The following is an 11,431-nucleotide window of genomic DNA, read 5'->3' on the forward strand; positions in this document are numbered from 1 at the left end:
AGATTGAGATCTGCATTAAGTAAACTTATTGGACAATAAGAGCAGTCCAGAGCCTCTATCTTTAAGAATAAAATAAATAACAGCCTGATTAAGCGATGACCGTAATTAACCAGCCTTTAATGATTCATTAAACATGTCCAGTAAAAGAGGAGCTAATTTATCAAAAAACATACAATAAAATTCAATTGGCAAACCGTCCGGGCCAGGAGACTCCTCTGCTTGCATTGACCCAATTGCTGAAATGAGATTCTCAATAGAAATGGGCTCATTAAGCATTTCAACTGAATCAGAATCTAACTGAGGAATCTCAAGCGTCTCAAAAAAACGATCAAAGTCGTTAACTCTGACTTTTAGCTCAGAGATATACAGGAATTTATAATACTGTTTAAGGGTGATTTAGATTATGTGCACCTTTGGTCTTGTGAAGTTGAGTGAAAAAAAAAAAAACATTATACAAATTCAACTCACACAGCTTCATATGTTTAAATAACCAATAACCAACATTTAACACATTAACAAATAAACAGTGCAGTAATTTAAACATCCTAGAATTTTCTAGAATCAATAGCCTCACTATTTATACCAGTAACTACTATTTACAACAATCATTAATTTCTGAATGACCTAAATTAACTGTGCTAAGGATCAAATGCTGATCTGTTCATTTTTCAGTGTGAAATGCAGTATTAATTTGGGTAGGTGCTTGTAAATAATAAATAATTTGTTTTGTTACATAAAGTAATGCAAGTCCTCAATAAATGTAAATCTGATTTTAATATGAGCTGACTAATTTTTGGACATTTTGTGAAGAATATGTGCGGTGATGGAAATGACAAGGTGTTGTGGAAATGGCAATGACTAAAAACATAGAGAATCGTAGATATATTTATTAGAAAAACAAATTATTCAACATTTACAATACCATGTGAAAACCAGACACACCTGTTCACTTTAGTGCTGCGAAAAGCCAACATCTAAATTCTGACTTTTTGGTCAAATCTTCAAACTCACACAACTGTAACAGTACATGTGTTAAATAACCCAAAAACTGGTGGTTTGGCAAAAAAACGTCAAATAAATGATGAATTATTTTTAAGAGTCGATAGAGAGTTTCTCTTCAGTGAACGCTAAACTTGAAAATGCAAAGAACTATATAGTAACTGTATTGTCAGACAACTGTGTGTGTGTGTGTGTGTGCGTGTGCGTGTGTGTGTGTGTGTGTGTGTGTACGTATAATATAAGAACAGTTTGAGATTAAATACTGACGAAAATAAATGAACTATTAACCTTCATTCTTGAAAATGCAAAAAATTCTTATTTCTAGTCATGAACTATTTTGTATCTGTGTGTGTGTGTGTGTGTGTGTGTGTGTGTGTGTGTGTGTGTGTGTGTGTGTGTGTGTGTGTGTGTGTGTGTCTGTGTCATCTTATATATAGGGCAGTATAGGGCAAGTTAAATTAATTTATTTACTTAAAACAATCTATATCACTCTATAATCTGAAATGTCATTTCCTCCACAGAGGGAAGTGTGATGGAAATTACATTTCTACTGTTTTTTAATAAAAAATGGATGATGGTATCACTGATTTGCTTTGAATTGATAGTTAGCATTTAAATGTGTGTGTAATATTTACCTTGATTTTTCTTCAACAGTTGTGAGTGGAAAATTAAGTGGCTTTAATGTCCAACATGTGCTCTGATGTCACTTTACATTTCCATAAAAACAACCTAAACAATCTTTCAGCAGAACTTTTTAAAAGGGAAAATAGGCATTGTGGTGGAAATGATGCCAATGCTGTGAGACAGGTATATTTTGTATAAAAAATGATATTTACAGTGCACTCAAATCAAATATTTTATTTATTTCAGTATTCCTTAATACAGCTGCACCAACAGTTCTCATATAAATTATATTTTTAACCTTTTTTTCATTGTGGAAGTTTGAAACTCTGGGGATGAAACAAGGAGAAAATAGTGATTTTACAACTTCCAGGTTTATTAAAAGTATTGAAAAATTATATCTAAAAGGTGGTACGTTTTTTATAAGAGTTTATCACCATTTCCCTACAGAAAGAGGTATCTGTCCAAAATTGCAATTATTTTTAAAAATATGACCCGGGACTCTAAAAGTGCACAAATTATAAGAATCACCCATTATACTGAGAGAAATAAAGTCTGATTCTGATCTAAATAAGATCTGATTATAGACTGAACTCCATTAGAGACTCTGCTGATAAAGAGCTCAGTGTTACTCAGTTTATACTGAGAGAAATAAAGTCTGATTCTGATCTAAATAAGATCTGATTATAGACTGAACTCCATTAGAGACTCTGCTGATAAAGAGCTCAGTGTTACTCAGTTTATACTGAGAGAAATAAAGTCTGATTCTGATCACAGTAAGATCTGATTATAGATGAACTCCATTAGAGACTCTGCTGATAAAGAGCTCAGTGTTACTCAGTTTATACTGAGAGAAATAAAGTCTGATTCTGATCACAGTAAGATCTGATTATAGATGAACTCCATTAGAGACTCTGCTGATAAAGAGCTCAGTGTTACTCAGTTTATACTGAGAGAAATAAAGTCTGATTCTGATCACAGTAAGAAGAGTTTGGGCAGTAAATCAGATTATAGAGTTTTTGTTGAAGTGTGAACACAGTCATTAGCACAGTTTCTCTGTTCAGAGTGAACATCCCTCTGTCTATCTGCCCCAGTTCTGTCTTATATTCACCTTAACCACGCCCCCTCATTATCCTCCACACCTGTTGGCAATCTGTAACTCCGCCCACTCGTTACTTGTCCCAGGTGAGTGTTGTCTGTGTTTAGTTTATATATAGACCTTTGTTCTCCTGTTTCTGATGCAATGGGTGTTAATGTGGGTGTTTGTTTGTTTATCTGACTTTTACCAAACTTTTAGCTTTTTGAAGTTTTTTTTCTCCTGAAAAGCAGTCCTCATGCACCAGATTCTAAACTTTCCTGCACTGTTTAATCACTGACTAGATGAACACAAACAGCAATGACTCTACTTAAGAAAATTACACAGTTTTAACATAGTTTTACATTTCAGTTATTTTACATACTCTCTTACTCTGAACACTTTCCTACTTCACTGTTTACTAATAAAATATCCTGAACTAGTTGAGACTAGAACCTAAAGATCCATCAGATCCTGTTAAATCTCAGCTCAGATCAGAGTCTGATCACTGCTATCCAGTACAGAGGGAGTCTGTAGGACAGTGCAGGAATATGTGAACTCTACCTGGGGTATAAAATGCAAAGACATGTGGCTAAACTTCCAGCCCTGGAAGTGATAAAATGAGGCCAAATTGAGGCTTCTGTATACCCAAATATGTGAACTCTGCCTGGGTAGATAAGGATAAAGATGAGGCCAAAATATGGATTATGCCAGTGGTAGACCAAAACTATAAACCATTGGTAGACCCAAATGAATACAAAAGACACACTGAGACCATCTTTAAAATTGTATAATGGAGGGTTTTATTGATTATCTGGAGAGCAGCTGCTTTCACTGGATGAACTTTCTGGATCACTAGATGCATCCAATGGGTCTGCAGAGCTATTCAAAGCCTGTGTCCGAAGGTCCCTTATGCGGAAAACCTCACTGAGATTGGGAACATCAGTGTAGAACCGCTCAGCTGTGGAAATGTCGTGGCACATGCTGTTACACACCAGCAGCCTGTCCGAGTGTGACAGATGTTTCTTGGCCTGTAAGGAGAGAGAGACGGTGTAAATGTTGGATGTACGAGGCTGGTGATCGCAGTGAGATGCAGGGGCAGCACTCACCTCTATGGCGATGGATGTACGGATCAGGCTGAAAGCAATGTCCCCAGTCATGCCAGCAACTTGCCAGGCTGCTCTCAGCATACGGTTCAGCTTCTGGACCTGCTTGCCGTTCCACTGGAATATATACGGGCACTGCTCTCCACCGTAGAGGCTGGATATCTCTGCCAGGCCTCTGAGCCAGTCAGCTTCCTTTGGCAGGAGAGCCAAATACGCATTCCCAAAGGCTCTGTCCGTCTTGTGCCTAGCAACCTAAGGGTGAGAGATCCAACATGAGTAACACAAATAAAAAGCACAATCAACCAAGAGAGAGTTTACCCCGTACTTACCCACACCAGGGTGCGGCCGAGTGGGTCCTTTTCAGCCTCCAGCAGGTCAGCTTTGGTGATGTTGCAGAAAACGATGGGGCGGTGGCCGGTGAGAACTGCTAGGTACCCCGCAACATATCCCTGGGCAATTCGGTACAGTTTTGAGGTTGGCTTGGTGCGGATGCCATCCATAACTCTGGGCAGGTTATGCTCGGCCTTGCGTATGAAGGACTGGAGCTCAGTGCTGGTTCGGAGGGACTCTGATTTCTTCCGTTTTGCTCTCTGCTAGGGCTGCACGATTTGGGCAAAATATCTAATTGCGATTTTTCCACAGAATATTGCGATTGCGATTTAAATTGCGATTATTTTTAATCCATCAAAAACCTAAACCTGTATTAGTGGTTACCATATCTATCAAATAAATGTATAAACTTCTTCCACATAAAATATTCACAGGTATCTCAGATTAAATGCAGTTTTCAGTTTTATTTTTAAATTGCAAGTAACAACAAAATAAATAACAAGGTTTAACTGCAACATCAGTAACTGTAAGGGCGTGCTTTTCATGGCGGGGGTGCATCGAAATCAGCACCCCCCAAAAGCACCCTCTTTTGGGAGGAGCGCGTGCGGGTGACATGTTTCTTTTTTATTATTTCTTCTGAGTCAGCAGCGCTTAAAACAGTGTTTTGGGTATTACCAAAATGTAGAAAAGTAGATTTACTTGGGCTGCCAGTTTAAGAAGCTCGGAGGGAAAGGAGCATTCTCCGCTCATGATCTGTTAGCTTCATACTGGTAGCTACAAACTTATATTTATTTATACTGTTTATATATTACTTTTATATTTTATTTAATAATCCCCAAATACTAATAAAATTACAATATAACGAATTCCAAAAGATATAAACGAAAAACGGTACGCAATAGCAGAAATAAAATAAAAAAATATTATTTCTGCCCCAAAAAGACGCGTCGTCACCCCGGCGATGTGTGCGGCGCAAACCGATTAACCCACGTGCGGAGCTTTAAACAGGCAGAGCTGCAGCTGCTGACACGCGTGCAGCACTGTGTGATTATAACAGTGTAACTTGTGGTACATCATAAAGATCATAGTATGATTTGTTGTATTAAAACAGATCTACCTCACAGACCATTTTCTGGAGCACCACCTGAAGACAGAGCGCAAAGGAAAGCGGTGGGAATTCTCGGCTGACCCGGCGCGAGTTCGGGCATCAAGTCAGGTTCGGGTTCGCGCAGACAATCTGAACTCTACAACGCATTTAAACAATTGCACAGTGTCCGCCTGGCTTTAAATTATTTTATCCAAGTCTTCCACTCATGTCCAAGCGCCACTTTAAATGCACAATTCACCCTGATGTAGCTGCAAATACCTGAGGAGTCCTGGATTAATCTACACACTTATCTGTACTGAAATCAGTTTATTTGAGTGAGTAAAGCACTTTTGAAGTTCGTTAGCCCTGTATCAATATTATGCATAATAATATGCACAATACTGATATTTTTTTCATATTTACTCGGTTTTTAATCCGTCTTTTTAAATCAGTGCCGAATATCCGGAGGTCAAAAAACGCTATTCGGGCCAGCCCTAAAATATTAAGTCTTTCAGAGTAAATTGGCATTATTTTTCTGATCACAGAATAATCAATAGAGTGACTGAGTTCAGTATTTAAATGTCTTTTAATGTGACACTTACCGATCGCAAGATGGAGTCTGTGGCCAAAACACTGTAGCCTGCTCCACTGGTTTATTTCGGCTGCCTTTATCATGTTAGATGCGTTATCTGTGGTTATGCACACTTGCCCCTCTTCATTTAAACCCCAGTTGGCCAACGCAGCTTTTAATCCATTAGCAATGTTCTCTCCCGTGTGGTCAAGAGGAAAGTACGACGTCTGCAGACAACGGCTCTTTAATTCAAAATGTTCACTTATGAAGTGAACATTTGTTCAGATGAAAGGCTCATCTTTTTTTCCTGACAGCGCAGTGCTACTTATTTTTAACTTTCAGCTTCTGCCTTACTGTAGGGGTCCACTAGCACTTTAGCCTCGTCGCATCCTATTCAATTCAATGGAGAGAGCCGCGGTGCATGCTGGCTTCGTTGCGTTGAACGCAGCCCCGCCCTCCGGTGAAAAAAAATATTCAAATGAATCCAGCCCCTGCTGCATCAGGCCAATCGGAGAAGAGCAGGCGGTGTGCTCACACACACACACAAGCCTCTCACACACAGAAAAGGCGCTTTTAACCACAGAAGTTGGAAACACTTGCAGGCTATTGGCTAATTCAAATCGCAGTGCCTGCGATTGAAAAATCGCGTCCATTCAAATTGCGATTTCGATTAAAAAACGATTAATCGTTCAGCCCTACTCTCTGCCGGTGGCTTAGCACTGCCCTGGTGTTGTCACGGCTCAGCCTTCGAAGCTGCAGCAGAATACATTCCAGCTTGTTGGAACTAAGACCAGAAATCTCTAAGTGAAAAGCCTTGAAATGGTTCACGAAGGCAGAAGCATTGAGAAGCATAACCTGTTGGGACATACCCTTTGTGAGCTAGGTCGGCTGGCCACTGCCTCAGCCGTAGAAAATCCTCCAGAAATTTTAAGTTCTTGAGCTGCTGGTCGGAAAAACCTGCAGCCATGTGTTGGAGAAAGCGCAGTGCATGACTGCGCCTCTGTTGGGCGTTTTACATATCTTTGTCGGATGGATTAGAAGGGAGCGAGAACTCATAAAAGTCCCGCAGGACACGGTTGATGATCGGGCTGGGGAACTCAGTGGGTGTCCTGGGCGAGTTCTCCCTCGATGAGCCTGCTGAGGATGAATGAGGTGTTGGGGGCTCCAGTCTGGCTGTCTTTGGGGCTGAAAGTGCAGGCATGATCGTGGAAGGTATTTCTGGTTCACTGTGAGGCTCAGGTGATCCATTGGGCTCCATGTTTGTGGGCATGCTCTGCGAAAATAGCACCGTCTCGCTGCGGTGCTCAGGCTGGACCTTGACCCTCAGTAAATCCAACATGCTTGCCATCGGTGGGGTAGGCTGAGAGTGGCGAAGCTTAGCAAGCTTGTCCAAGATACATTCCCGCTTGGCTGAGGACAATACCACCTCCAGATCGCTGCCAGAGAGTTTGTGTCTGCTGGCGAGGTGCATGTCCAACCTTGAGAAAATTTTTTCACAAAGCGGGCATGCCAGACTATCTTTCAACCGGGCACTCGCAAGCCGTAAGATCAGCCTAAACTCTGTTGCATTTACCACGTGGTGCTGCCTTCTCAGATGGCTCGGCAAATCCGCAAATGTCCTCTTGCAGGTCGGACACACTCTCTGCTGAAACAGGGAGAAACACTGTGAGACCATCGTGAACAAACCTTGACAAAAACCCAGTAAGAGAACCAGCAAACTCACCATGTTTGTGTGTAGCAGTCTTCCCGACGCAGAGGCTTGGTCTGTGGCCTCTTTTATAGGCCGTGTTTGGGGCAGGGCCCGCCGGTCTGCTGATTGCACATCCGGCGCTGGCCGTTGTGCAATATGCAAGTGCTGGAGTTGCAAGTCCGGGATCGGATTGCACATTCTGGGCAGGTGAATGTGAAAGAGGAGTGTAATGCAATGGATCCCGGGTTAGGGTTAGGTTAGGGTTAGGTATAGGGATAGTTGCGTGGAGTGGCCCTCATTAATTCGACCCTCATTTGCATGAATTTGCATTCTGCCATCTGATTGGCTATGAACTTTCAAAGTTTAAAGCAGAATATCTTTTGTTCTGTAAGTCCTACTGAGGAGTGAGATGGCTCATTTGAACCAACAAGCAGAGTTCTTTTAAGCAATGAATAATGAATTATACTGTAAAGTATGAAACAATAAATTGTTTATATATATATTAATATATCCAGCATGTTAGAAACAGTTTAAATGCAGCCATTGTCAATTATGTGAATTGAAATGCATTTGGTTAAAAAATGATTTGTCACAAATAGGTATCAGAGGACTAAAACATATCAAAAGGTTGTATTTTGGAAAACACTTAATAGTTGACCACTTACTTTGGTCTATGTAGCTGATCCAGAAATTGGTTGATTTCATACCCATTTTCTAGATCCCCAAAAATGGAGGGCACCATTGGATGGACTGCTCAACCTCGCCTTCTTTCCTGAGAGACATAAAAAATATATTTGAACTGTGTAGGAAAAATAATCCTGATGTCTAAACCATGATTCTGTAGCAAGGATGTGTGAATACGTGCTATTTTACACCACATATGGTGCAGAGCTATTACAAACAATGGCCACTAGATGGTTGGGCAAGAACAGTTTAACAGCATGTTGGATGAAAATTACCAGCTTTAGCTTGAGAAGTTTTTTTTTAACCTGGCCAAAATGGGCTGGTTTGGCCTAAAATATGAACATACATTTTAAAGAAACATAAATAGCTCCAACAGATACTTTATCCAGGGGGATTAAGTTTTTGTTTTTATTACTAACCCATATGTAACCTTGTTTGGGGTTAATAGCTTGGGGTTATGATTTGGGGTCGAGGGTTAGGGTTAGGGAATTTCCATTGGAACACTGATGAAAGTGCAAGGCTGAAAATTGAAATAAATAAATCTGGCAAAGTTGCACATTTTTCGGCTTGCATATTCATTTTTGTGCCCACCTGTGGCCCACCCAAGTCTGTGAAAGCTAACCCCATAAAATGCGCTGATTGGAACGGGTGAAATTGTACTCGGGGTTCGATCCCCCGCGGCTGAGTGAAGCTTTTCCAGGGAACCATGCAGATGTGATGTACCGCTGCACTACTTCTTGGCTTTGGAGTTATGGTAGCCCTGAGCCGGCCTTGTGGTGTGGTTGAGCTTGGTCAACCAGTGGTAGCTGTGGAAAATTGGAAAATTAAAGTCCAACTTGTTCTAATAGTGGTGGATGCGAAAAGTTGGAAAAAATGACTAAGTCCCACTCGGTCTACCAGTGGTAGGTCGGAAAAGTGTGAAAACATTTCTCACTTTTGGTCTACCATTTCACGATATTTCTAGTGAGGGTGGCGAGCTCCAGGATTTCGGACCCCCTTCGGCCGACTCTCTTATCCGACGAAGGTGCACCTCTGTCGGCCTCAGAGCGGGTCCGCCCGCGCTCTGGAGGATTTTTCGTCGGGGGGATTTCCAAAGGGGTGCCGTCGGGCTAATGAGGAGAGTGGCAATGACTAGGGGTCCAAGCACCCAGGGCTGGTTCCCAAGGGGTCCAAGACTGGTGGATGGAGCCCAGGCTTGGGTGAGTCCTCCAGGGCTGGTTCCTGAGGGTCCCAGACTGGTGAATGGAGCCCAGGCCTGGGTGAGTCCTCCAGGGCTGGTTCCTGAGGGTCCCAGGCTGGTGGATGGAGCCCAGGCTTGGGTGAGTCCTCCAGGGCTGGTTCCTGAGGGTCCCAGACTGGTGGATGGAGCCCAGGCTTGGGTGAGTCCTCCAGGGCTGGTTCCTGAGGGTCCCAGACTGGTGGATGGAGCCCAGGCCTGGGTGAGTCCTCCAGGGCTGGTTCCTGAGGGTCCCAGACTGGTGGATGGAGCCCAGGCCTGGGTGAGTCCTCCAGGGCTGGTTCCTGAGGGTCCCAGACTGGTGGATGGAGCCCAGGCCTGGGTGAGTCCTCCAGGGCTGGTTCCTGAGGGTCCCAGACTGGTGGATGGAGCCCAGGCCTGGGTGAGTCCTCCAGGGCTGGTTCCTGAGGGTCCCAGACTGGTGGATGGAGCCCAGGCCTGGGGGAGTCCTCCAGGGCTGGTTCCCAAGGTGTCCAGGCTGAGGGCTGAATCCCAGGCTTGGTGGACCAAGTCCCACTTGGTCTACCAGTGGTAGCGGTCGCAGTTAACTTCTTAGAGGGACCAGTGACGTATAGCCACACGAGATGGAGCAATAACAGGTCTGTGATGCCCTTAGATGTCCGGGGCTGCACGCGCGCCACAATGGCCGGGCCAGCGTGTGCCTACCCTACGCCGAGAGGCGCGGGTAATCCGCTTAAACCCGTTTGTGACGGGGATTGGGGATTGCAAGTATTCCCCATGAACGAGGAATTCCCAGTAAGTGTGGGTCATCAGCTCGCGCTGATTAAGTCCCTGCCCTTTGTACACACCGCCCGTCGCTACTACCGATTGGATGGTTATGTGAGGTCCTCGGATCGGCCACGCCGGGGCTCCTTCGCGGGGCCTTGGTGCTGTGCTGAAAAGTCGATCGAACTTGATCATCTAGAGGAAGTAAAAGTCGTAACAAGGTTTCCGTAGGTGAACCTGCGGAAGGATCATTACCGGGATCGGGGTTGGTAGTACCTCCTGGTAGGTACGACTCCCTACATCCACAAGCCCTCCTTTCAAGCCACGGCCCGACGTCGGGAACTACAGGGATTCCCTTCGGCCTGTAATGACTTGATCCAAACCGGTGTCCTGAGAGCAAAAAAATGTTTTACGGCCAAAGGGAGACGGGTACCTGGCCCCCGAAGTCCGTCTGTGGGGTTTCTCTCCGGAGGCGGCTCGGCGGCGCGGTTTGATGACCCCGAGTTCGCTTCGGCGTTCCGGGGCGCCCGTACCCGCGGCTGCCGTAAAACATTATTTCAACCATCACTTTTGTGTCTGTTGGTTACATGGCTTTGAAACAAAAAAAAACAAAGAGTACAACTCTTAGCGGTGGATCACTTGGCTCGTGCGTCGATGAAGAACGCAGCCAGCTGCGAGAACTAATGTGAATTGCAGGACACATTGATCATCGACACTTTGAACGCACATTGCGGCCCCGGGTCAATCCCGGGGCCACGCCTGTCTGAGGGTCGCTATTCCAATCTATCGGACCTTTTCGTTCCGTCTCCCTCTTCCCTCCGGGGAAGAGTAAGAGACGGTTCGAGGGGACCGCGGCTGGAGGTTCGCAGGTGCCCGCTCCGAGGCACCTTCGTCTTCCTAAAAGCAGACTCGGTCAGGTTCCCTTCTCGTTTGGGACTCGATAAAAGCCGCTCGACGGGCTTGATCGCGGGGGAAAGACTTTCGTCCACCCCTCTCGCCTTCGTCTCCGTTGCCCAGCGATGGGTCTCTGAGGCCGGCTTTCCACTCACCCGTCCTCTACCGTTCCTCGTTCCGGCGAGGGAGAGGTGGTGGCAATCCGTGGAGAGACGTCGTAGCGATGGCTGCCGGTGGGTTTTACCCTCTCTGGCTGCCCGTTATGCGCGCCGTCTCTCCGTCGGCGGATCTCCGTCCTCCCTCTCCTTTTCGTTCGGGCCGAGCGTGCGGCAAAAGAGAGGTTGGTAGGAACGCTCCGGTAGAAGGCGAAGAGGGGGGCTTAAGTTTTTTTCTTCCCGTTTTCTTCCCACG

At 44.6% G+C, this 11,431-nt stretch overlaps 1 protein-coding gene and 1 non-coding gene across 2 annotated transcripts; one reads left to right on the forward strand and one right to left on the reverse strand.

The window, feature by feature from the left end:
• Positions 1 to 3,498: 3,498 nt before the first annotated feature.
• Positions 3,499 to 4,373, reverse strand: LOC125785711 (uncharacterized). The gene is made up of 3 exons (XM_049469779.1): positions 4,131 to 4,373; positions 3,805 to 4,053; positions 3,499 to 3,726 (listed from the first exon to the last, which is right to left on the reverse strand). The coding sequence occupies exons 1-3, from the start codon at positions 4,299 to 4,301 to the stop codon at positions 3,499 to 3,501; spliced, it is 648 nt and encodes a 215-aa protein (XP_049325736.1). The 5' UTR covers positions 4,302 to 4,373.
• Positions 4,374 to 10,745: 6,372 nt separating this feature from the next.
• LOC125786165 (5.8S ribosomal RNA) lies at positions 10,746 to 10,899 on the forward strand. The gene has a single exon (XR_007428299.1). It is a non-coding gene; the product is annotated as a 5.8S ribosomal RNA (ribosomal RNA).
• The last annotated feature ends 532 nt before the right edge of the window (positions 10,900 to 11,431 follow it).

The sequence above is a fragment of the Astyanax mexicanus genome, chromosome 21 (assembly GCF_023375975.1).
Source record: "Astyanax mexicanus isolate ESR-SI-001 chromosome 21, AstMex3_surface, whole genome shotgun sequence".
Classification (NCBI taxonomy): domain Eukaryota; kingdom Metazoa; phylum Chordata; class Actinopteri; order Characiformes; family Acestrorhamphidae; genus Astyanax; species Astyanax mexicanus.

Excerpts from the sequence above, each read along its gene's own strand:
- LOC125785711 (XM_049469779.1), bottom strand. The coding sequence starts at position 4,301 with ATGGATGGCATCCGCACCAAGCCAACCTCAAAACTGTACCGAATTGCC. Across the intron at positions 4,054-4,130 it reads TCGGCCGCACCCTGGTGTGG|GTTGCTAGGCACAAGACGGA; the intron begins GTAAGTACGGGG and ends TCTCACCCTTAG. Across the intron at positions 3,727-3,804 it reads GTACATCCATCGCCATAGAG|GCCAAGAAACATCTGTCACA; the intron begins GTGAGTGCTGCC and ends CTCTCCTTACAG.